We start from the raw sequence: 25,991 nt of genomic DNA, 5'->3' as shown, positions 1-25,991 counted from the left end.
TACCTCTAGGTTAACAGAGCTGACAGCATCCAACTAAAAGAACTGCATCTCTAATTAACTACAAAAAACTGTTACTGGTTTGCAGACTAAAATTTCTCATATACCTCACTAGTTGAATGATCCTCACTGCATGTGTGATAATTCCTCATTTCTTGGGATTGGCACATTGATCTCACATATTTAGACTACACTAAGCATGATAATTACACTGCAGAAAAAACCAGAGCACAACCTACTCCATCAAATTAGAACATCATCTTACCAAAACTCATTCATGATCTAAAACAAGAGCACCATACGCCCACCCATATCCCCTTCTGAATCGCTTCCATAACAAAATGAAATGCTACTGCAGGGTACAATATCACAATGTATTAGAAAGAACAGGAGAACAGATTACAACTCTCCCAAACCAAATCAAGAAACATGCCATACATACACCAAGAAAACTGAAGTACTGAACGAACCCCCAAGAATCAAGCAGCAGCTACAAGGGCACGCACAAACCTAGCCGGGCAACCGCCGGCGGGCGTCGCGCAGCGAGGAGGAGGAGGAGGCGGATCTGCGCCTCAGCGCCTCCTCTACCGGTGAGTCGCGCCGCCTTGGATCCCCCCTGTCCCCGCCTGCTTGGAGCCGTGTGCCCGCGCTGCCGGCTCGCCGCCTCGTCGTCGTTGCACCGGCTGCCGCGGTGCCACCCGCCGCGCCCACGCGTCGGTGCCTGCGATACAAGCGCTGAGACCGGAGAGCGAGATTGGGAGCTAACTAGAGGAGGCGGAAACCCTAGAGGAGGAGGAGAACGGAAACCCAGGAGGAGGAGAGGATGGGAATAAGGAGAAGGGCTTACCCTTCTCGCCGGAGGAGGAGTCCCGGCGGTGGCGCGTCTCGCCGGAGAAGGAGGCGCGGCGGCGCCCGCTGTTGTTCGCGCGAGAGAGAAGCGACTCCGGTTGCGCGAGCGAGAAGCAGTGGCGGATCGAGAGAGCAAAAATTCCCAACCTCCGAAGGTCGGGGACCTTTCCCTAGGGTTTCCCCGTGGATTGGGCCGGGAAATCCCTGCCTCGTGGGCTTCCAAATGGACATGGAATAAAACCCGTGACAATTTCCCCTGCAGGCCTTTCTCCCAGGGAATGGGCTGGGATCCCGGTGGGATCCCGGGCTGCCAAAGGAGCCCTTATATGATTCCCACGCCCCATTTAAACGGTCATTGCTTAATTTTCTTGTAAGTTTTCAATCTAATGGATTTGAAGCGATATGACACTTTAATCCTGTACCTTTTCAGAAATCAGAACCTGTAGTGTTCCAAAGAGCCCTAGATCGGTGGAGGCTGGAGGGAGAGAAACATCAATGAAGTGTTCATTATAGTATTGCACAACATGATATTTTTTTTAATGAAAGAATCGAGTGGCATATGTTTTTACACGTTTGTTTGTAGCTTTACTAGTACTATAAAATGTACCACTAGTATATAGGAGTACCAAGTCACTGAAATGGACAGACGACAGTTGCGTCTTGTCCGTATACATTGTTACACACACCCGTTTTGTTCTTCAGCTGGTAGTTGTTGCAAAATGTGCAGTGCAAAGTAAGGTGTAAGTTAATCTCAAGACCCTAGCTTGGATGGGTACAGCGTGTGAAAACAGACAAAATAATGGATGATCCGAAACGAAACGGACAGACATGTCACTAGCTCTGTCGTCAGTGAATTAATTATCACAAACACGAATAATGTGGTACAAAATTAATCGTGACCTCGATCGTGTGTGTAGTACTGTAGCCGACCGTCGATCGATCGACGATGAAGATGATGACGAGGATATCGTATATATGGATCTCCTGCAGCCCAATCTCAATAATATGCAGAAGATGAGAGTACGATGGATGCAATGTCAATCTCATCTCATCAATGGTGTCGCTATTACAGCACGTGGTTTTAATAATAATCCACGGTACGTACGGTGTCTAGCTGCTACTTGCACTGTGCCCCTCCTCTACTTAAACGCGCCATCGTCTGGATAGCTAGCTACGTACTGAGCTCGAGCTTAATTAGCTCTAGCTAGCTGCAGCAATGGCCATGGGGGCTCGCCTCTGCAGCAGCAGCATTATTGTTGTGGTGGTCGTCCTGATTGTGGCGACGGCGGCGGAGGCGATGCGGTGTCCGGGGACGACGAGCGTGTACCGGCGGCCGAAGAAGAAGGCGGCGGACATGGTGGACATGCCACTGGACGCCGACGTGTTCGCGGAGCCGGCGGGGAGGAACGCGCCGCAGCAGGTGCACATAACGCTGGGCGACCAGACGGGGACGGCCATGACGGTGTCGTGGGTGACCATGGAGGAGGCCGGCAACAGCACCGTCTTGTACGGCCTCGCCATGGACAAGCTCGACATGGCCGCCGACGCCACCGTCACCACCTACACGTACTACAATTACACCTCCGGCTTCATCCACCACTGCACCCCACTACTAGGAAAATGATTTGTTGCCACGAAAAAAATCGTGGCAATAGATACATATTGCCACCATTTTAAAACCGTTGCTAGCCGTGGCAATAGAAACAGTAGCAATAGGTTATTGCAACAATTTTTATCTAGTGGCAACAAACTTTGATAATGCCACAAAATAATCGTGGCAAAAAAACATATTGCAACACTTAACATCGTTGCAACAAATAATTATTGCCACCACTTCGTGCGTGGCATTAGTTGTGCTTGCCACAAAATAGTTTCGTTGCAATATCTAATATATGTTATTGCCACATAGCATTAATCGTGGCAATATATCATATGGGTTATTGCCACTAAAATATTTTTGTGGCAATAAGTATTATTACAATGAAATGAATTTCTTCTAGCTTTTATAGAAAAGAAATTGTGTTACATCAGTAATTGGATGGATCATTTGGTACTATTGCAACATGAGTAGAAATATATGTTAAATGGCAAAACCCTTGCAACTCATGCGCACAAGAATTATGATGTCTGATATTTCCGCGAATAAGACATAATATATTTCAGATACCCAAAGTAATGATGACAATATGAGTATGTTAAATTTCCAAATGCTGAAATACAAGTTGTCTGATAAAACTAAAAGTTCTGAAACTAATGAGTTTGTAACATTGTTGTCGAAACTAGCTTTTCTAGCCATCACTTGTTTGATTTTGTCGTGGTTTGCTCCAGCCATTCAACAGTAACAGAGTTGATTGTTCCTCCTGTACAAATGTATGGACATATAGTTACAAGTCGTATTTAAAGTAAAGAAAGTCACCATGTAAAATGCAGAGCTATTTTATCTAGTTTTCTGCTAGCATGTATAGTTACCAAAACTTCATAATTTCTTCAAATAAAGGACATTGCCAGAGTCTGCAGTGCAACTAATTTTAGTATCTAACATGATTAAATTGAGTTAGAAGTCATATGCCATAACTATCATGCCACTGTATGGACATGTGTGTTCTTTGGATTGATGGAAACATAAACAAATGTGATTAGTGCTCACTATATCTGACATTTTTTAAGCCATGCCCCTGTTATTTACTGACTTGTGAGACCCACTGAAATATATATGCTTTGTTACATATGTGGTGGCTATATATAGTACTGTGTTGCTAATCATTTATATGGCATGCATGCTTATCTTAGTTAGCTCAGATAAACAAAACAAAGGCCTATGGGGCAGTAACAGAAGCTTAGATGCCCCATATACTAATAAACTAAACAGGCAACTGTTTTTGTCAGCAAAGGGGACGTGCCAAATACTAATACAATCCAATGAGTTAAGTAGCAAAAGTACCAGATCATTACCTGGATGCTACACCAAACCCCGAGCTGATTTAGATATTTCTTTCATTCATTCTTCCATTTTCTCCTCTGGCCTGTTACAGGATTTGGCCATACACAATAAGAAATTATTTTTTTTACAAACAGACCATGAGCAGGAAAACATATTGTAAAATTTTTTGCAAAAGATCATTTCAACATAGCAGCTTGCTGAAGATTTGTAATTACCTGATCAGTTCGGGACCGTACAAAATTTCTAGCAACATTCCTAAGATGTTGTGAAGAAATATTTTGCCGGGTAGTACTTGTTGTTCCTTGCAAATTAGCGCTGTTAAAAAGTGCTTTCACAACTGTGTTGTTCTGAATGCTTCGAGCCTTCTTTGTTGTGTCATGTGGTTCTCTATTCTCAGTTGGACAATCTATTGCCAGATCAGACTTCACACCATAAAACAAGAAATATATATATTATGATTCCACATTTGACATATATAAGATATCAAATATTGGTGAATGTGAACATTTTGGCAATCATTACCTGTTGTTCCGATGCTACGCTTTGCGTAGTAATCATTTTGAGAATATCCTCCCGTAGCATTTCCCTTTCCTTACGTTCTTCTGAATCTTCCCGTGACATTGTCATCATCTGAATCTTCACCGTGGTAAACCCACTGTATGTAACTTTCATCGAATCCATTCCTTAGCAAGTCACTTTGCACTTCGGAGCGTGTTTTGTGTACCACATTAAGGCATCTTCTACATGGACAGGGGGCATTATCCCCAGGATTATCATCTTGAAATGCAAAATTTAAAAATTCCTGCAACCCTTTTTGCCACTCTGCAGTTGCCCTACTCATGCGCATCCAACTCTTATCTACTGACATGCTTCCTGCTTATCACTATACAATATTACTAATAGTATCAAACCACCCATTTAATGAAAAAAAAACAAGGAAAATATGGTTGGCACTTTATGATCTTAAGGAAAATGGAGAAACTGTGTGAACATAAACTCACCTTGCCAGAACTTGTCTCTGTAGGCTGACCAGAAAAAATATTCCTGTACAAAGATATGAACAGATAAATTAGAACTAAACAAAATCATGAGGATTTGAGCTGAAAAATAGACATTGGACAGTAACAGATATATTGGTATTCCCATGGAAGGTGTTTCTTATTTTTCAAAATTCATATGAGAAATTGGACAAACTGAAGAAATTAATAAATATGAGAGACCGTGTATAGCAAATTTGGATATTGTGCAGTATAACCAAGGTAACCTTGTGGGAGACAGAAATTCAGAAACAAAGACAGAAATTCAGAAACAAACATAACTCATCTGAGCTATTCTACGCTAGCAATGCTCGCCCTGCCTGCTCTGCTTGCCTACTAAGATAGCTAATCTGAAGTTCTAAACTACTCACTGTCGCTGCCGCTGCGGCCGTCACCCCATCTGCAGCAAGCAACATCCTTTGCTCTATGTTACCGAGATACAGGGATACGGATATGGATAGGATACATCATTTTCTGAAAAACATGGATACGGGATACGTCTATATATGTATACAAAAATAATATGAATTTATGCCTGGGAAATCAATAGCACTAGTAAAAAAAATAAATCATGTCTTCCAGTCTGATTTCTCTCTATCTTCTCCAATAACTCAATTTAATTACCTCCACAACCCATTGGATGGCAGCTTTGTGCCCTGGCCTACGTGGTAGTGTGGTGGCGATGGCATAGGGCGTCCGGCGGTGGAGGCAGTGCTACGCCCAGCGGCGGCGGCGGCAGCGGCGCGACGCGGCATATTCGGCATCCGACGATACACCCGGCTTCCGTCAACGGCAGCGCTGCGCTCGGCTTCCATCGACGGCGGCGGCGCTGCGTTCAACTTCCATCGATGGCGCCGCGGCCGACCCCCCCATCTGCAGCAAGCGACATCCTCCGGCTCCGCTTCCTCGTCGACGCCGGGGCCGAAGCCGACCCTGTGTACCCTCGCATCCTTCCATTGTAGTGGCTCTCTCATGCGTTGACTGAACCCTCGTCTTCCCCAGCGAACCCTCGTCTTCCCCGGCGGATGTGGCGCCTCTAGCCAGGCACCTCGCTTGGATCCCTCCCGCACACATCTCCGGCATGTTGCTTGTGGAACTAGGGCTGGAGGATCAGATCGGGATGAGGAAGATGAATTGGAGGGGATGCAGGCGTCATCCGGTCGCCGGCGCAAGTGAGGCGGCACAGAAGACGGTGAGCGCCGACGGATTGGGAAATTTGGCTAGACCGTGAAAAAAGAAATTGTGTATTCGAGGAGGATGAGGGGATGAAAACGGAGGATACCTGAAGGCTGAAAGCTGAATCACTGAACGGAGTGGAGGAATTCCTCGTGACGCGGTTGACGGCGGCACCGTCGCGGTGAAATCACCAGGCGCTGCTCCTCCGTGAGACTTTGGAAGTCACGGGAGCACTGCCCAGCCGTGTGAATGGAATAGATTAGATTGATAAATAGTACTAATAACTGAACTAACTTTTTCGGGAGTTAATCGATCTTTTCACGCGCCCAAAACCGCGAAACACAGAAATATTTCGCGCTAAATTTTGGGAGGTTCGGCTGAGTCGTGGCAAATATTGTGTGCTTATTGCCACAAAAATCGAAGTCGTGGCAATAGGGCTTGTACGTTGCACCGATATTTTTTTTGTGGTGATAGCTTAGTTTTTATTGCAACGATATTTTATTTGTGGTGATAACTTATTTTTGTTGCAACGAAAATAAAAGATATTACAACGATTATACATCGTTGCAACAGAATATACTTATTTGCCACGAAAAGTTTTATCGTGGCAATAGTATGATATATTGCCACCAATTATTTTTCATGGTAATACTTTCGTGGCAATAGCTAATTTTTCTTGTAGTGCCCTCACCAACCTCCAGGTATATATCACCAGTTTACCCCCCACACACACTTGTTCCACCCCAACCGTTTCACCTCCAGACTACGGTGGTGTTTGAATCTCCCGAAGATGAAGATAAAGATAAAGATTAAGTGTTTCATATAAAACGAGATGATAATAACGTGTGATTAATTGAGTTTTAATTATTACAAACTTGAAAAATGGACCAATCTGATATTTTAGAACAACTTTCATATATAAAGTTTTCGTACGAAACACACCGTTTAACAGTTCGAAAAGCATGCCACGAAAATCCAAGAGTTTGTCCTAACTTTTGTTGGAGAAAAGAACAACTTTTATATTATTGATTATAAACCGTAACGCTTATTAACATTAATATATAATTTATAAGTAAAACTTTTGTACATATGTTCTTAACACCTTAAAAACAACAATAAAAATAAACTAGGATTTAAATTATAAATTTTGGTTACAACTTATAAGCTGAAAAACAAACGATAGAGCTATATATTATGAATATTACTGTTCTATTGACAAAAATATATTATCAAACTCTGACAAGTCACAAGTCTACCAGAAAATGTAATTGAGGAAAATTTCCGTAATGCTCCTGTTCACATATGTATAAGTATTTCTAACTAGTAATTGAAATTTTTATATAAGTATTTACCCACCGACTCCATATATCAACCAATCAGGTGATGAAAAATATATATGGTATAAAAGTAATTTTACCTCAATCTTAATTTCTCCTAAAACTCCAGAAATATTTAGAGACCATGTTCATAAAGAAATGCTCCATTAGCTATGAAATATATACTGGATCGAACAGTGGTGCAGTGTCTTGATCAGTCGAACGATATACTGGATGTTTCCAAACATTTATACATTCTCAAGCAAGCGGATCGAATGGAGTGGCCCTATTAATTAATTTTGTTTGCAAAGTTAATATATTAATATGAACTATCAAAATATGATAGGTAAATAAATTATTGGCGTTTCTTCCAAAAAAAACTATTGGCATCAAACAAGTGGATATTGGACAGGCATATGTAGATGTATGTGCAGTACCTGCCTCAAGGCAAAATGAAGTACTCCCTCCGTTTCGTAATGTAAGTCATTCTAGCATTGTCCACGTTCATATAGATGCTAATGAATCTAGCCACATATATATGTCTAGATTCATTAACATCTATATGAACATGGACAATACTAGAATGACTTAAATTATGAAACGGAGGAAGTACCACCTAAAAATAAATTAGAAAAATATTTATATGCAAGCGTACATTCATGTCAAGAAAAATATCAGATGCAAGTGTCCAATAAGCTGACATAATTAGCTGAACATTATATGTATATGGATTAATTAATTAATTAGAGTGGAATTATTAATTACGCTTTGGGACGCAGTATGGCGTAAAGTACTATTACGCCATGGGTTTCGGGTTCACGGTGCGCAGCTTCTGGTTCACGACGCCGCCTCGGCCGGGTCCCGACGTGGCCTTCCGGCTGGGGCTCATCGGCGACATCGGGCAGACCTTCGACTCCAACGCCACCCTCACCCACTACGAGGCCTCCGGCGGCGACGCCGTCCTCTTCATGGGCGACCTCTCCTACGCCGACAAGTACCCGCTCCACGACAACAACCGGTGGGACACGTGGGGCCGCTTCTCGGAGCGCAGCGTGGCGTACCAGCCATGGATCTGGGTGGCTGGCAACCACGAGATCGACTACGCCCCGGAGCTGGGGGAGACGAAGCCGTTCAAGCCCTTCACCCACCGCTACCCGACGCCGCACCTCGCCAGCGCGTCGCCGGAGCCGTACTGGTACTCGGTGAAGCTGGCGTCGGTGCACATCATCGTGCTCTCCTCCTACTCCGCGTTCGCCAAGTACACGCCGCAGTGGAAGTGGCTGGAGGCGGAGCTGGGGCGGGTTAACCGGAGCGAGACGCCGTGGCTGATCATGGCGTCGCACTCGCCGTGGTACAACAGCAACAACTTCCACTACATGGAGGGGGAGTCGATGCGTGCCCAGTTGGAGAAGATGGCGGTGGACGCCAGGGTGGACCTCGTCTTCGCCGGCCATGTCCACGCCTACGAGCGCAGCTTCCGCGTCTCCAACATCAGGTACAACATCACCGACGGGCTGTGCACGCCGGTGCGCGACCGCCGGGCGCCCGTCTACGTGACCATCGGCGACGGCGGCAACATCGAGGGGCTCGCCGACGAGATGACGTGGCCGCAGCCGCCCTACTCGGCGTTCCGGGAGGACAGCTTCGGCCACGCGGTGCTGGACATCAAGAACCGGACGCACGCCTACTACGCCTGGTACCGCAACGACGACGGCGCCAAGGTCGCCGCCGACGCCGTCTGGTTCACCAACCGCTTCCACATGCCCAACCACGACGACTCCACCCCCACCCCCACCAAGCGCCATTATTATGGATGATTCATTCATTCGCATCCATCCATCGCTTCCTCTTCATCGTCGTCCATGCCTGCCTACCTAGTGTGATTTTGTACACGTACGTACGTGTGATTTTATAATAACTATATATATAATCGTGCCAATCAATACCATTAGGTGTGTAAGTAGTAACAGTTTACTGTAATCTCTTCCTGCTGCTGCTGTTTTCTGAATAAAGAGGAGGCAGGATATATCTATCGATGGAGGAGCACAGAGCACTGCCTGCTGCTTCCTCTGAAAATATATCTGAATATATATATACACATCTGCAGTTTGCAGGCCAATTATATATCATCGATCTTAGCTAGTTGAAATCCGACCGACTCGACTCGACTCGATTCATACCCCAAGATCGCTTTCAGTCTCTGGCGCAATCATTGTCATGCGGAATATAATCCTCTGCCATGGACTATTGGACTGAGAAGAAAAAAAAGATCAATCTTTTCGGGCGACTCACACCTCACATGTAGAGCCACTGCGAGCTGTTTCTTTCTCCATCGCTAGCTGCTTTTTCTCAGCTGAAAAGAACATGTTCAAGATGCCAATACCTTTCACGCTAGCCTCTCACTCAAAGGTACTTCATAAACACTGGAATATCAAATTTACGAATCCGGATTTTCCGTACGAACATCAAATGAGCCGAGCAGAATGAATGACTGACTGAATGAGTGGTTCCAGTCATTCAGATGGATCGAGTCAGTTCACTAACAAAAGTAAAAAAGAATCGAACATTTGAGGGGCATGAGGGAGTCTTGAATATATATCATGTGTGGTTAGCCAAAACTTAACGGTGGTCGCACTAGGCAGAATCGACACAAGCAAGCACTGAACTGACATTATTGATGAAAGGGTTAGGGCCTTTTTGAATCATAGGAATGAAAAAACAGAGGAGTAGAAAAAACATAAGATTCAGATAGGAATACAAGTGTAAAACAGAGGATTGTAAAACACAGGAAAAATATAGGAATGACCGTTTGATTGAGTCGTAGGAAAAACACAGGAATTTGAGGAGAGATAAAGACTCAAAGTATTCTTAACATGAGGTAGAACCTCATGCTAAATTTTCTCCAAACTTGCATGGGAAGTGGCATTCCATAGAAATTTTATGGGATTACATATGATTCATTTCTTTAATTCAAAGGGCTATATAGGAAAAATTCCTATAGGAATGAAATCCTTTAAAATTCCTATGAATTTCCTTTGGGAGCGGATTCTAATCCCTCGAGGGGATATCCCATCGTATATCTTTTTCTTTTAAATTCGATGTAAATAGTTGTGAAAAATTCTGAAAAAAATTGACAATGTAGAGTATAATGATACCTACTAATCCACCAAAATTCAAGTTCAAATTCGATTTACACGTCGAGAAACAAAAAAGACAAATTTAGATATAAACAGTACGCTACTATTTATATGCTGAATTTGTCTTTTTTATATTTTGACGTGTGAGTTGAGTTTGGACTTAAGATTTTGTGGAGTTGTATATATGTATTGTATGAATGTTGTCAAATTTTTCTAGAATTTTTCATAACCGTTTAGATGGTTTTTAGGTAAACGAGGAACATCCCCTCGAGGAATTAGAATAGTTTCCCATTTCCTTTGAATGAAAGGGGCCTTAGCTAGTAGTGAGCTACTAGTACTAGTTGCCATCGAGAGGTCATCTTCTCCTTATCTTTCTCTTCTTCTTCTCCTCTCAATTAAGATACATGCATCATGTGAAAGCCTCATGATAATACCAGGTCAAGCAGGGCAACAACTTTATTTCTGTTGATTACAAGTTAGTACAATGCGAACTAAAGAAAATTTAGGCATTACTTATTCGAGTCAAAGCTTGCCCGTCCACGACGCCGATAGCCAGTGAGCTTGACACGCGACCTGCCATTGCCACTGCCAAATTTTATGGCATTATTCAGAAAACTTATACTATATGCTAGTTGATTCAGGGAATGAAAGTAGCTAGACTGCTCCTAATTCAGAGTTCAGAAAGTTAAGATGAATGGGTGGTCGGTTTTCAAAAAAAAAAAAAGATGAATGGGTGGTAGCTTATTCAGATTTCACAAAAGGGAAGAGCAATTGTGGTATTTTAACTCGGATCAACCCTCTGAATGATGCTGTCAGTTACTGGCACTAACGGTTTTACACAGAAATTAAACAAAAGTAGAATCTATAAAGGTGAATCTGCTGTCTAGTGCAGCACATAAAACGATATGAGGCAATCATTTTGGGGGCAAATCTGTGAACAAGTGGTTACCAAATCGACCAAAAGGTGGCAGCATGCTTCTCTGTGGCATGCTTTTGGCTAGATCAAGTTGTGAAATTGCGATCTCCTAGCTAGCTTTTTCTTCAAGGCCACCACTGTGTTTCAAAGATGTAGCGAGTGATACATGGATGGGCAAGTAACAGTATGTGCATTATACTGAATTCTACTAGTAAAAAAGTAGAGAGCTAAGTTTCCTTTGTTGAAGAGGTCTGAATGATATGATATCTTTAACATATCTTAACGGAACAAATATAAATTGTGTTATGCTTAATATCATCTGGAATATACTGGCATATGATAAGCAGTTCACATTACATCATTTAAAACGATATCCACGGGTGATGTTTCGACAAAGAAGAACTGCAAGCCTGCAATGCCAGCACACATGTCGCAATCTTTTGTGAATTGGTGGTGTGTTTTGTCAGTCAAAGTAGGCGCCCATACAAATCAGTAGAAGGCAAGGCAAAGCGATGTGAGATTTGTTTGTCCCTCCCTTGCTTGGTTGGTTGTACATGCTGCGAATCGAAGAATAAATCAGTAGGGATAGAAGAGTACTTGTGTTCAAAGTCAACTTGCAAGTCCTTAATCTCCAAGATTGATCCGCATCTCCAACTAAACCCTCTCCTAATCTAATCACGGTCTAATGGCACCATCTATGGATATTCCCCACAAACCATTCAGATTAGTTCAAGTCAACATTAAGATGCACGCAACACTCTCCTATTTAAGAGATGTATCCTTTCTTGCTTGTCCAACGAAACAGAGTAGCACAAGAAGCAGAGTGCGGCTAGCTCACAGTCACCATGGGGATGCTGCGGTGGGGAGCTCACCTCCTCCTCCTCCTCCTCGCCGCGGCGACGTGGACGTGCGCCGGCGCCGGCGCCGGGGTGACGAGCGAGTACCGGCGGAAGCTGGAGGCGACGGTGGACATGCCGCTCGACGCCGACGTCTTCCGCGTGCCGCCGGGCTACAATGCTCCGCAGCAGGTTCAGTCTTCTTCAGTCTCCACAACCACACAACGCGCGACCATCTCTCATCTCTTTCTTTGTCATCAGGTGCACATCACGCTGGGGGACCAGACGGGGACGGCGATGACGGTGTCGTGGGTGACGGCGAACGAGCTGGGGAGCAACACGGTCAGGTACGGGAGCTCGCCGGAGAAGCTGGACCGCGCGGCGGAGGGGAGCCACACGAGGTACGACTACTTCAACTACACCTCCGGCTTCATCCACCACTGCACCCTCACCGGCCTCACCCACGCCACCAAGTACTACTACGCCATGGGCTTCGATCACACCGTCCGTACCTTCTCCTTCACCACGCCGCCCAAGCCCGCTCCCGACGCCCCCTTCAAGTTCGGCCTCATCGGTGAGTAACATTACGCCATGAATTCATCACCATTTCGTTCGTTTCAGTTCATCATCTCATCACATCAATTTAAACAAGTCATTAGGAGTTGTGAACAAAGTAGATCGATCACATATGCAAACAAAAACTGGTTCGATAGGATTTAGGTTAGGTTTAGTCTCACAGTAATCCGTTGCATTCAATGTTGAATGGTTTCTTGTCAAGTTTTTGCATTAATTATATATATCGGGAGACTCCAAAGTCGCTGCAAACCGCCCTCATCCCAACGTCAGTCAGTGTCATTACTCAAGTCTGAATTTCCTCTCGAGTACTCCTACAGTACCGTACTCAATCAAGTAGGTCAGCCGTGTTGACTATACATGCTTCAAAGTCATCAAAAAAACCAAAAATGTACGCAGCTGGAATTGATGACCATTTGACTGTGATGATCGTATGGTATTTGAAACCAATGAAGATGTAGATTACGTTAACGCACATAAAACAAAAGGTCATTATTATATAATTAATTAAATTTTAATTATTATAAAATTTTCAAATGGATATATTTGACATTTTAATGCAATTTTTATATAGAAAGTTTTGCATGACTATTTAATAGTTTTAAATACATGCTAACGGAAAAAACTATTAAACATTTTGTTTCGTGTAAAAAATTTCTACATATAGGCCGTGTTTAGTTCACCCCCAAGTCCCCAACTACTCTAAACTTTCAACTTTCCATTACATCATATCACATCCAAAACTTTCCTACACTCATAAACTTTTAATTTTTTTTCAGGAACTAAACACACTCATAAATTGCTTTAAAATATCAAATATGTTCATTTGACAAAATAGTATTAGTAGGAGTACTCCCCTACCTCGCAGTAACCGTTTCAGCGTGTTACTAATGTATGTTAGTTGACTTTTTTGGAAAAAAAACAACTGTACGAGTTCTGTCAAATGTAGTACTTAGTACAAATACAAACGACGAAGGACCTGTTTAGTTGGCAAAAAAAAATCTCTACATGTCACATCAGAACATCGGATATACGGACATATATTTTATTAAACATAGTCTAATAATAAAATAAATTATAGATTCTGTCAGAAAACTGCGACATGAATTTATCAAGCCTAATTAACATGTCATTCGTAAATGTTTACTGTAGCACCACATTGTCAAATCATGACGCGATTAGGCTTAAAAGATTCGTCTCATAATTTCCTGCCGAACTGTGATATTGGTTTTTTTTTATATTTAATACTCTTTATATGTGTCCAAACATTTAAAAAAAATTGTTTGGAACTAAACAGGCCCTAAATTAATGAAATGAAATGGATGAGTGCACGCAGGTGACCTCGGGCAGACGTTCGACTCGAACAGCACGCTGGCGCACTACGAGGCCAACGGCGGCGACGCCGTCCTCTTCGTCGGCGACCTCTCCTACGCCGACAACTACCCTCTCCACGACAACAACCGCTGGGACACGTGGGCGCGCTTCGTCGAGCGCAGCGTCGCGTACCAGCCATGGATCTGGACCGCCGGCAACCACGAGCTGGACTACGCGCCGGAGCTGGGCGAGACGGTCCCCTTCAAGCCCTTCACCCACCGGTACCCGACGCCGTACCGCGCCGCCGGCAGCACGGAGCCGTTCTGGTACTCCGTCAAGATCGCCTCCGCGCACGTCATCGTGCTGGCCTCCTACTCCGCCTACGGCAAGTACACGCCGCAGTGGACATGGCTGCAGGAGGAGCTCGCCACCCGCGTCGACCGCAAGCTCACCCCGTGGCTCATCGTGCTCATGCACTCGCCGTGGTACAACAGCAACAACTACCACTACATGGAGGGGGAGACGATGCGCGTCCAGTTCGAGCGGTGGCTCGTCGACGCCAAGGTGGACGTGGTGCTCGCCGGCCACGTCCACTCGTACGAGCGCAGCCGGAGGTTCGCGAACATCGACTACAACATCGTGAACGGCAAGGCGACGCCGGCGGCGAACGTGGACGCGCCGGTGTACATCACGATCGGCGACGGGGGGAACATCGAGGGGATCGCCAACAACTTCACGGTGCCGCAGCCGGCCTACTCGGCGTTCCGGGAGGCCAGCTTCGGCCACGCCACGCTGGAGATCAAGAACCGGACGCACGCGCACTACGCGTGGCACCGCAACCACGACGGCGCCAAGGCCGTCGCCGACGCCGTCTGGCTCACCAACCGCTACTGGATGCCCACCAACGACGATGTATAATTATTAATCGACTCCAACCATCTCAAACTTCTTAATTTGTATCACTGCTATGCTATTGCCATTCTTCTTCTTCTTTAGCTTTGGATAATAAATACTCCTACTATGCAATAACAAATACTACTAGCAGAGTCTATCTTGTTAAGCCGTGAGATAATTAATCCCCAAATGGGACACTTGCCAACACATTTGGCTACCAAATTGGATATAATTAAAAATGTTTATATTTTGGAGCAAAGAGAGTAGTACAATCTAAAAGGGAGTCACAAAAGGATTGGTTTCTTTGGAATATTTTTCATGTGGCTTTGTTTGTAACAAAAGAGATTGCATCTAAAGTTCTCAAGGAAAGTTGAGAATTTTTGTACTTCAATGGAAATAAACAGTGAGATTATCCAGAACAGAGATTTTCTTCTATTTGATTGATTTGATTGTTGTCTCCCTTTTCTCTATTCTTAAGTTTCCTGTTACTTTTCCAAACAGAGACACCATATATAAAAAAAAATTAAGCTGAAGTTTTACTAAATTTTAGTGATAACAAAAAGAGAAAAAAAAGTCTTTATGCAGAGAAAAAGGAGAACAACCTAACAAGTTCTTATCTGTAAAGTTCTCTCTTGAAAGTTGCTATTTATGTTATGTATAAGGTGAAGAAAATATTATTTTAATCTTTTTAATCCTTTTTTCTGCAATTTTTTTGCTTTCCTTTTTTTTGCGCTTTTTTATTACTTTTTTAATCTTCACGCATGTTTTTCAAATGTTTTGTATTGAAAGTTTTTAAATCTTGACTTGAATCAAATCTTAACTTTTAAAAAAATAAATCTCAAGTTGAAAGTTTTCAAAATTGAGTTGAAAGCTTTTAAAATCTCGAGTTGAAAGTTTTCAAACCCTAATTGAAAGTTTTTTAAATTTGAGATGAAAAGTTGAAAGTTTTCAAATTTTAACTTCAAAATTTTGTTTTCAATCTGTTACTTAAAAAAAATCTTCCAAAAAAAGAAAAAAATTATCTTAATTACCATCGTGATCTAAAACTAACATGTTAGTTACGTTAGATATACTCGTCTTAGGGAAAAAACCACGGAAAAAATCCACCGGTATACGCGATAATAAAACCACAGAGAAAATAGAACTCCGGAAAAAAAATAAATCTACTGTGGTGAAGAAAGGGAAAAAAGAAAACCCACCCCCAGGCTACGTGCGTGTTGCCGGTGTGCACGCGCCAAGCGGCAATCCCTGCAACTGCAACTAGTGGAATTCGAGAAACGCGGGAAGGTTGTTGATGGATGAATCGTTCATTCCATCCATCGTATTCGTGAATGCCGTTGCATGATCCAGTGCGTGACCCGATTATCGTGAAAAAAATGCAGCATGCATGCCCCTCCTCTCCAACTGATCGATGTGGACTTGGACTAATCTATTTGCTGCTCCTCCGTCAAGTGGCAATCCCTGCAACTAGCTAAGCTAGTGGAATTCGAGAAATGCGGGAAGGTTGTTGATGAATGCCGTTGCATGCGTGCGTGATCGATCCCGATTATCGTGGAAAAAATGCACCATCTGCACTATATATATACTCACTCCTCATCTAGAACACAACAAATTCATTAGATTAGATTAGATCATCCATGGTAATGGAGGCGGCGTGCGTGCTCGCCGTGGTGGTGGTGGTGATGGCGTTCTTGTCCCCGGCGGCGCGCGGCGGCGTCACGAGCACGTACCGGAGGAGCCTGCAGGCGCTCCCAGACATGCCGATCGACGCCGACGTGTTCCGGCCGCCGCCCGGGTTCAACGCGCCGGAGCAGGTCCACATCACGCTGGGCGACCAGACCGGCCGCGCCATGACCGTCTCCTGGGTGACGCCGAAGCTCCCCGACAGCAACGTCGTCCGCTACGGCCTCCGCGCCGACAACCTCACCCACACCGCCAATGGCACCTTCCGGCGCTACTCCTTCGGGCGCAAGTACCGGTCGGGATTCATCCACCACGCCACCCTCACCGGCCTCGACTACGGCACCAAGTACCACTACGCCGTCGGCTCCGGCGACACCGCCAGCGCCAGGTCCTTCTCCTTCACGACGCCGCCCAAGCCCGGGCCCGACGTGCCGTACAAGTTCGGGCTCATCGGCGACCTCGGGCAGACGTTCCACTCCAACGACACGCTGAGCCACTACGAGGCGTGCGGCGGCGACGCGGTGCTGTTCATCGGCGACCTGTCGTACGCGGACAACCACCCGGGGCACGACAACAACCGGTGGGACACGTGGGCGCGGTTCGTGGAGCGGAGCGTGGCGTACCAGCCGTGGATCTGGACGACGGGGAACCACGAGCTGGACTTCGCGCCGGAGCTGGGGGAGACGACGCCGTTCAAGCCGTTCACGAACAGGTACCCGACGCCGTTCGGGGCGTCGGGGAGCACGCGGCCGCTGTGGTACTCGGTGAGGATGGCGTCGGCGCACGTGATCGTGCTGGCGTCGTACGCGGCGTACGGCAAGTACACGCCGCAGTGGAGGTGGCTGGAGGGGGAGCTGAGGCGCGTGGACAGGGCGGTGACGCCATGGCTGATCGTGTGCGTGCACTCGCCGTGGTACAGCAGCAACGGATACCACTACATGGAGGGGGAGTCGATGCGCGTGGAGTTCGAGCGGTGGCTCGTCGACGCCAAGGCCGACGTGGTGCTCGCCGGGCACGTCCACTCGTACGAGCGGACGCGGCGGGTGTCGAACGTGGCGTACGACATCGCCAACGGGATGGCGACGCCGGTGTTCAACCGGTCGGCGCCGGTGTACATCAACATCGGCGACGGGGGGAACATCGAGGGGCTCGCCGACGACTTCCGGTGGCCGCAGCCGGACTACTCGGTGTTCCGGGAGGCCAGCTTCGGCCACGCCACGCTGCAGATCGTCAACCGGACGCACGCCTTCTACGAGTGGCACCGCAACAGCGACGGCGTCAAGGTCGTCGCCGACCATGCCTGGTTCACCAACCGATACTGGTTTCCCACCGACACCAACTAGCTACCCTTAATTTCCTACGGCCTACTTCCTCTGTCACGTAAAAAACCAATCTAGTATAGGATACGGCCTACTTTCTCTGTCACGTAAAAAACCAAATCAGTATAGGATATGATACATTCTAAACCAATCTAGTATAGGATACGGCCTACTTTCTCTGTCACGTAAAAAACCAAATCAGTATAGGATATGATACATTCACCAAATCAGTATAGGATATGATACATTCTAGTACTCCGAATATAGATATACATCTATTCAGATTCATCGTATTAGAATATGTCGCATCCGATTTTAGATTCGTTTTCTGTGGACGGAGAAAATACCTGCTTAATTTTTTCTTTATTACTAGTACTTTTCTTTTTCTAGATTTCGACCTGAATTCTATTTAGTACGAATGCATCAACAGCAAAACAGATTAGCACACTAGAGAGGGAGATGGATTAATAAAATCATTCGGTTCTGTTTGGAGTTTGCTAGTATAATATATTCTTGGTTCTGTTTGGAGTTTGCTATAATATATTCTTTCTTGACGAATTATCTCCATTCGTAAGCGTGCGTTATCCTCGCCTCAACTAATATTGGAATTACAGTTCTTCTGTCCAGAATAGTAGCTTGGCTATCCCTTTGTCTTTTGCTCTGCCGAATAAAACAGCAACTGCAGTTGTTACACAATTTTTCTAAAAAAATCTTAGTCCAAATTCCGAAACAATTCATTCTACTACTTGGGACCTGGGAGTGGAAAAGCAGTTCTGACTGAATAATTCATACGCGTGATAAATTGGGATATTGAGAGCCGTATAGCGAATCAGAATTTTGATATAACGTACTGAATGAACAAGAATGACCTCTGTATTGGGCATATCCGCATATGGCAATTTGTCGACCATCATGGAACAGTTTGATCAAGTTGATGGCATGCGTTTTTAGAGAAAGTTGATGCAATGCACTGGAAATGTAATGTTGTACTCCAAACAGAATTGGGCAAGCCCTGATATGCTATTCCGCCCTTTGCACACAATTCGGCCATGATAGTATGCCTTGATGGTGACTCCTATATATGCAAAGTTCATCTCTTTTGTTTTCTAATAGTCCCCTTCACTGTTTTTTTTTCTGTCGTCCTATATATGCAAAGTCCTTTTTTTTTCTTACCTCTTAATTACCAAAATCCAAAAAAAGGAACTAATTGAGGTTTCTTTCTATACAAATTTGACATCCAAACCATCTACTTTGATTTTGACTATTTTCAAGAGATGTAAATTTTTTTTTCACACCAGTTAAAGAATAGCTGCACAAATTTATTTGGTTTCAAGATTTGCTATTTGACATTCGAGGATGCTCAGCTGACTTCTTTTGACTATAAGGGCTGTAAATGCAACATATATTGTAGGAGATTCCTGTTCCGCGCATACGCGCCGCCAAACGAAATCGTGCGCACGCGGTTTCAATACCATTTGCTATAGGACTTCTTTTATTTTCTGGGAGATGCGCACATCTAACGTAACTAAGCTTGCTAGCTAGTTTAGATGTAATTAAGGTGACATTTTCCTTTTTCTCGAAAGGTTTTTTTTTACTAACAGAATGAAGGAAATCTATACGTGTAAGAAACTTTCAAATAAAATTTAGAACTTTCTATTAAAAAGTTAAAAGCCATATACCTAATAAATTTTACAAATTTCAACTTACAATTTAAAACTCTAAACTCAAATTTTGAAAAATTTAAACTCGAAATTTGAACTTTCAAGTTAAAATTTGAAAAACTTTTAACTCAAAATTTAAACTTTAAAGTCAAATTTTGAAAACTTTCAACTCTATAATTGAAACTTTCTTCAGATTGGAAAACTTTCAAGTTAAGATTTGAAAACTTTTACCTAAAAATTTGAAAACATGTGTGCTAACAATAAAAAAAAATCAGAAAAAGGGGGAAAAAAAGAAAACGCGCGAGGAGAGGCACCAAAATAGGGAAAAAGATAGCGAGAAGAAAAAGAAAATGCGTGCGTGGGGTGCCAGCTGACGTGCGCACCAGATAGCAACCCCCATATTGTATGTTTTAGATACAAAAGAAGGCATCAAATTCACTATATAGATGAAAAAGAAGATCTAAATCATTTTAATCATGGTACAGATCTACTGATAATATAGTTATATATATAAAATGTAACTAATTTCTATATGTTGTTGTAACACGAGTTATACATCAAATCCATGAATTGCATTACCCGAGGTTATTTTCTAGACACTAATAACAGTAATATAGAGAAATACAATAGTCTTTGCTAAATAGTATCATATTGGCTCCGTTCAACAGCAAATTCTTTTTACTGTACTGCGGCCAACAAAAACATTGTTTTGTATTTGTAGTTGCGGCAGCACAACGGCCGAACAGACCCATTACTAGCAGGATTTTAGACGTGGTTTCATGAGAGATAGATGACACGTCAGAAGCCAGAGCGAATTGGATTCTTTGTAAAAGAGAAACTAGAAAATGATGCAAAGAATAATAATAATAATGCAAAAGGAAAAAAAAAGAAAGAAAAGGTAGCCGACCCGACGTAAAAGAGAAGGCGAATAGCCGACCGAGCCCGAGCGCCCTTCCTCCCCTCTTCTTCTCCTTCGACTTTGTTCGACTCCCCTCCTTCCCGGCAGAGGAGAGGAGAGGAGAGGAGAGGACTCATCCATCATCATCAATCAACGCCATGACGAGCTCCTCATCTCCTTCCCGAAAGGTATTATTCTACTCCTTCCTCTCTCTCCCCAATCCGTCTGATTCTCGCTATCTGTGAACGTTTTGGTCTAATTTCCCCCCCTTTTTTTTTGTACCTGCGCGCAGGCGCTGAGCAAGATCGCTTGCAATCGGCTGCAGAAGGAGCTCGCCGAGTGGCAGGTCAGCCCTCCCTCCGGGTTCAAGTACAGGGTCTCCGATAACCTCCAAAGGTCGTCATCTTGTCTTCTACTGGTTGATTTCTTGTTTCTTCTCCTGTGGATGAACCGCGGGATCCCATCTTACAATTGATTCCTTTTCTTTTCTTGACTGTATATGTTCTTGATTTTGGGGATTTTTGGTGGGTTTTTATTATTAGTATTGTTGTTAATCTGTGGAGATGGATTCGTACGATTCGCCTAATAGGTGGGTAATCGAGGTCACCGGAGCGGCGGGCACGCTCTACGCCGGCGAGACATACCAGCTGCAGGTCGACTTCCCTGAGCATTATCCCATGGAGGCGCCTCAGGTGAGCTTTCTTTTCACAACAGATTACTTTCTCATATAGAAACCTTTAATTAATCCTTTCGTTTCTTCTCATCTGTTCCCTGCATTCGATTTGGTTGCAAACTAATTTAACTCTTTCATTCCAGGTCATTTTTCTCAACCCGGCGCCGATGCATCCACACATTTACAGCAACGGGCACATCTGTTTAGGTAAAGTTGTTCCTTATCATCTCAAAAATAAAATAAAATAAGTTGTTCCTCATGTCGGCCTCTTCTCTCTAGCAGATATTTGTTTAGGCTTCCATGTTGATTAACTGCATGTTGTATGAGAATGTTCTTTGCCTAACCTGATGTTCTATCTAGCTGTCAGTTAGGTGCTAAGATTCCATCTGTTAGGGGAAAGCCACCACCTTTGCCAAGTGTGCTTTTCCACTTCCTAGAGTAGCTGTACAATTGAGATGCCCCGACTTAACTTTTCATTCTATTTCTCTTTTACTATGTTAGTAGACAATCTTGATGGGATCACGAAATTCACGACCTTGTTGTAAACATTGTTTCTTGCTTCTGCTTTCTAAGTTTTCTTATTATCTAGATATTGGAGGTTTGTCTTGTTTCCTCGCTATTAATACAGCTGTCACCAGTGCTTCTACTTCTATGATTGTTAGCCATCAGAGGGAAGCTTTAAAATTATGTAGTTTATTTGGTACTGAATCCTGAGTGATAACACCTTTGCTTCTTTTCTTGTCCTCAATTCTCCTTCCACCTCTGAAATTTGATCTATATAAGCTGTTTACGTAACTTCTTATCACCCTTTTGTCTTCTTGTACAATTAGCTACGAGTCTAATGGTATGATAGCACATATGTACAGCCTTCCTTTTTGGTTCCTTTCAGAGTGGCATGCATTTGCTTTTTTTGGTAATTCGTTCTAGTAAGTATTTCTTGTTTAAATCTTATCTTGTGTAGTGATCACACAGAGTTGCAGTTGTGCTTGAAAGGCTTTGATTTGTGATGCAGAGAATACAAACAAGATTTATACTTCTATCTGTTATTTCTTTTGCCTGATATATATATATTTCTTGATTCTAGTTGAGTGCCAAAGTTAGTAAAAATATAATACTAATGGGAATTAAAACATTCCTTACCTTGAACTGTTTGAAGGGAGTTAGGATGCATGTCAGTTAGGTTCGTGTCTGGGTGGTCGAGGGTGTTTTCTTAAATGTCCTGGAAAGGTAATGAGGATTAGACATCTATACAGTAGTACAAACTAGGATGATAGCATGCTTCTATTCATATTTTAAACTATTGTGCAAATATAATGTTGGCCCTCATGTTTCCAATATAACCTTGCCATTTCCACTTTACTAAAATAGCTGCAAATGCATTGGAACAATAGATTGTTATAGTTTGGCAGCTTATGAAGTGAGACACTTAAAAGTAGATGTGCTGAAAAGTTTGTTCTTTCATCATTGCCCTTCACATGGAAACATATGGTATCCGTGTCTTGTCTCTGTTGGATGCATAAATTATGTTAAATGGTCAAATCACAACAACTTAAAGCAAACAAGCTATTGTATAATTAGTTGTTGCCAAATTTGAGCTGTTTTCAGTAGACTTGTCTACCTGTATGCAATAACATAGCACTTATATCCTTTGGCAAACGGAGGTAGTCAAATCTATTTTTTGTCCCCCAAGACTCGGCGACATGCTTTCATGTTTTAAGTTATATATACAACAATTAGCATCTTGAATCTGTTACTTCGACTATCTAACTAGTCTAGATGAGCTGCTTGAGCCAAAGGGTTGTTAATTTTGGAGCAACTTTACTGCTCAGCTGGTAGTTGAGTGTGTGTAGTATTGAATTTGAGTAACTTGGATCACTGATTCTGAAATACAGTGCAGCAGCAGCTGAAAATCATTCATTCAGGAAAATATGTTTCTGAGACACCTTAATCTCTGACTCGTGATTTCATCTTTGAGCATTTGATCTGTCCTTTTTTTTTTAATGTTCCTTCTCCATAGAAACAGGACTACTTCTTGATCCTTGTAATGATGATTTCTCTGTGATTGTGAACCAAAAGAGAGATGAGATACAGTTTTTATGCATAAATATAATGGCCATTAAGAATAACAGCTTGCTGCTGGTCATATATCTGCAGATATACTGTATGATTCTTGGTCACCTGCAATGACTGTCAGTTCGGTCTGCATCAGCATTTTGTCAATGTTGTCAAGTTCACCAGCAAAGGTTATTATATATAACTAACACCCTTCCCATTTTCTTTCGCTGACCAAAAACATTAAAAGGTATCTTGCTATAATGTGGTGTTTGCAGCAACGCCCTCAAGACAATGACCGCTATGTTAGGAATTGCCGCAATGGGAGGTCGCCGAAGGAGACCAGATGGTGGTTCCATGATGACAAAGTGTAAGAGGAACTAGTTGGCACTTTTGCCATTCAGTAATCGTAATACCTTGAAATCTCTTGCAAGGGGAAAATGAGATGAATGTAGGCTTACTGTTAAGCATCACTCTATTGGACCACCAAGCTTAACTGCTGGGTTGGTTTGTACATGAGCTGCCTGCACACATGTCAAGTCATGAATATAATATTACCATAAATGATTATACAGAATAAGCAAGTGTACCATGCTGATTCTCTGATACGATCGAGCACAAAAAGAATAGCGTATTGAACTATGAGTCTGATGATTTGCTAACATGAGCTTGCTGCATGTCTGCATATGAATTTTTTGCTATGATTGTCTTTCTATGATGCGGCTGTGAACGAATGGAAGCAGCGCAGCAACAAGAAGCAATAGCAGCATTTATTCGTGTGAAATCAAGGCGATTTATTTGATTCTTTATATGGCTTACTGATAAAAGAACTCCAAAAGGAATAGTTTTACCCTTGTAAAGATATTATTACCCTTTATTTAATTCTTAAGTCACCAAGAACACCCTTGTACTACCTCCTTCCCTAAATGTTTGACACCGTTGACTTTTTTAAACATGTTTTGATCATTCGTCTTATTCAAAAACTTTTGTAATATGTGTAAAACTATATGTATACATAAAAATATATTTAACAATAAATCAAATGATAGAAAAAGAATTAACAATTACTTAAATTTTTTTGAATAAGACGAACGGTCAAACATTTTTAAAAAAGTCAACGGCGTCAAATATTTTGGGATGGAGGTAGTAACTCTTTCCGGTTTGCTTGATGATACAAGTATTGATTGGTGGGATGGGCTGAAAAGGCTTGAAAACGGAATTGGGCCGTTCCTTCCAATAAAAGGGCTGACACGAGTGGAGTCGGGTCGTTGGCCCGTTAAGTTCCTTCCGATCCGCTCGCTCTCATCCGCCTCTTCCGCCGCAGCGCGCGCCATTGCCTCTCCTCCTCGCCATTGCCGGATCTGTTGCTGCTCCTAGGTTATCTAGACATCTTCCTCTAGAGGGACAACTCTTGTTAGGGCTCCATCGCGGACGATGGCGGATGGTGACCGTCAGGAGGCCGAGGCGCCCGTGGCCGGGATCAAGAGGGTGAAGGAGGAGGAGGCGACCGCGTCCCCAAGTGGTGGCGAGAAGAAGAAGATCCTCCCGAATTGGAGGAAGTCATCGATCCCGTGTGAGGGGAGTGAGATCCTGAAGAAGAAGAAGGAGGCGATTGCGGCGAGGCCTCTCTGGGTGTCGAGGGATGTCCCGGGGGCGATGGAGTGCTGGATTGAGGAGCGCGAGAAGGCCTTGGCGGAGGAGGAGGCCGACATCGCGTCCGGGAAGAAGAAGAGGAAGAAGGTGGTCAAGTACAAGATGCCTAATGAAGTTATCCAACAGATGATGAGATACCCCTACACCTACCCGGAGTGCACCGAGGAGGAGCTGGCCCGACGTTCTGCCTCAAATCGCCAGCTCCACCGCCTCAGAATGTTCATCGATGGCAAGATGTTCGCCTACGAGCAGACCCTCATCGACCAGTACCTCAAACATGGCTATGCGTTCGACGAGGCGGAGATCTCCGACGAGGAGGAGGAGGAGGAGGAGGAGCAGAAGTAGCAACCTGTCTGTGTTGTGGTGCAAGATCCATCTACCCTAAGTAATATCGCTTGCTTGCTTACTGGAGTAGTATCTTCGTGTCCCTGTGTCTGTCTGTGTGATCCACCACCTATCCTTCCTTCCTAAGTGAAGTGTCTGCTCGCCAATGACTCTGGTCTTGGTGTGTGTTATCATCTCATATCTTATTTGCTACTGCATGCTTTGCTACTTGAGCTATATATTTTCCTGATATTACACCTTGCTATACTAATTGAACCAGCTATCGTATTGGAATGAATGAGTCAATGGATGTGTTTTATGCTAGTGAAGTACAGTTTTACAATTGCTGCTGATTGGAACAATTCTAGTATTCTTAGTTGAGATTCCCCCATCTCGATGGTCAGATAACACAAACGATTTACTCTAGTCATAATCTGTTTTGTTTCTGTATGTACGGTTGAATCTGGCTACTCTTTCACTTCTCGGTCCATGTTAATCAATTTGGCTTTACCATCCTAAGCTGTTACATGATTCTGTTTTCCTCGTCAAATAAGTAAGTTGTTCCATCACCAATGCAAGAGTGCACACATTTCTAAGGATTGATCTCATATTGCCAATGAATTGAAATTTTATTGTCTTGTGTGGCCATCAGAATGTTTGATTCCATCACTGCATATTTGGAGGGAATCAATTATGGGCAATTCCTCTGTATGAAATTTGCCGATCCTGTCCATTACAGGTT

The 25,991-nt window shown here is 43.6% G+C and overlaps 4 protein-coding genes, 2 long non-coding RNA genes and 1 pseudogene across 7 annotated transcripts; 5 read left to right on the top strand and 2 right to left on the bottom strand.

Moving 5' to 3' along the window:
- The first annotated feature begins 2,000 nt into the window (after positions 1-2,000).
- On the top strand, positions 2,001-9,435 carry LOC4352898 (purple acid phosphatase 2-like; annotated as a pseudogene). The gene is made up of 2 exons (XR_001542331.3): positions 2,001-2,473; positions 8,096-9,435. The product of XR_001542331.3 is annotated as a purple acid phosphatase 2-like (transcript).
- LOC4352899 (uncharacterized) lies at positions 2,980-4,385 on the bottom strand. The gene is made up of 4 exons (XR_003240016.2): positions 4,310-4,385; positions 4,003-4,209; positions 3,799-3,869; positions 2,980-3,206 (listed from the first exon to the last, which is right to left on the bottom strand). It is a non-coding gene; the product is annotated as an uncharacterized lncRNA (long non-coding RNA).
- Positions 4,556-5,591, bottom strand: LOC136354700 (uncharacterized). Its single transcript, XR_010738279.1, has 3 exons — positions 5,449-5,591; positions 4,789-4,831; positions 4,556-4,660 (listed from the first exon to the last, which is right to left on the bottom strand). It is a non-coding gene; the product is annotated as an uncharacterized lncRNA (long non-coding RNA).
- A 2,729-nt stretch (positions 9,436-12,164) lies between the features above and the next one.
- LOC4352897 (purple acid phosphatase 2) lies at positions 12,165-15,152 on the top strand. The gene is made up of 3 exons (XM_015764986.2): positions 12,165-12,397; positions 12,467-12,779; positions 14,115-15,152. The coding sequence occupies exons 1-3, from the start codon at positions 12,215-12,217 to the stop codon at positions 15,008-15,010; spliced, it is 1,392 nt and encodes a 463-aa protein (XP_015620472.1). The 5' UTR covers positions 12,165-12,214; the 3' UTR covers positions 15,011-15,152.
- A 1,374-nt stretch (positions 15,153-16,526) lies between these two features.
- On the top strand, positions 16,527-18,549 carry LOC107278020 (purple acid phosphatase 2). Its single transcript, XM_066306228.1, has 2 exons — positions 16,527-18,065; positions 18,220-18,549. The coding sequence occupies exon 1, from the start codon at positions 16,624-16,626 to the stop codon at positions 18,010-18,012; it is 1,389 nt and encodes a 462-aa protein (XP_066162325.1). The 5' UTR covers positions 16,527-16,623; the 3' UTR covers positions 18,013-18,065; positions 18,220-18,549.
- A 2,044-nt stretch (positions 18,550-20,593) lies between these two features.
- LOC4352894 (probable ubiquitin-conjugating enzyme E2 18) lies at positions 20,594-23,878 on the top strand. Its single transcript, XM_015762642.3, has 6 exons — positions 20,594-20,735; positions 20,840-20,943; positions 21,137-21,239; positions 21,364-21,427; positions 23,375-23,463; positions 23,551-23,878. The coding sequence occupies exons 1-6, from the start codon at positions 20,706-20,708 to the stop codon at positions 23,644-23,646; spliced, it is 486 nt and encodes a 161-aa protein (XP_015618128.1). The 5' UTR covers positions 20,594-20,705; the 3' UTR covers positions 23,647-23,878.
- A 661-nt stretch (positions 23,879-24,539) lies between these two features.
- LOC9267278 (uncharacterized) lies at positions 24,540-25,514 on the top strand. The gene has a single exon (XM_015763964.3). It carries the CDS (start codon positions 24,707-24,709, stop codon positions 25,268-25,270), a length of 564 nt encoding a protein of 187 aa, XP_015619450.1. The 5' UTR covers positions 24,540-24,706; the 3' UTR covers positions 25,271-25,514.
- The last annotated feature ends 477 nt before the right edge of the window (positions 25,515-25,991 follow it).

This window comes from Oryza sativa, chromosome 12 (assembly GCF_034140825.1).
Source record: "Oryza sativa Japonica Group chromosome 12, ASM3414082v1".
Lineage (NCBI taxonomy): Eukaryota > Viridiplantae > Streptophyta > Magnoliopsida > Poales > Poaceae > Oryza > Oryza sativa.
This window is presented reverse-complemented; position numbering and strand designations above follow the sequence as displayed.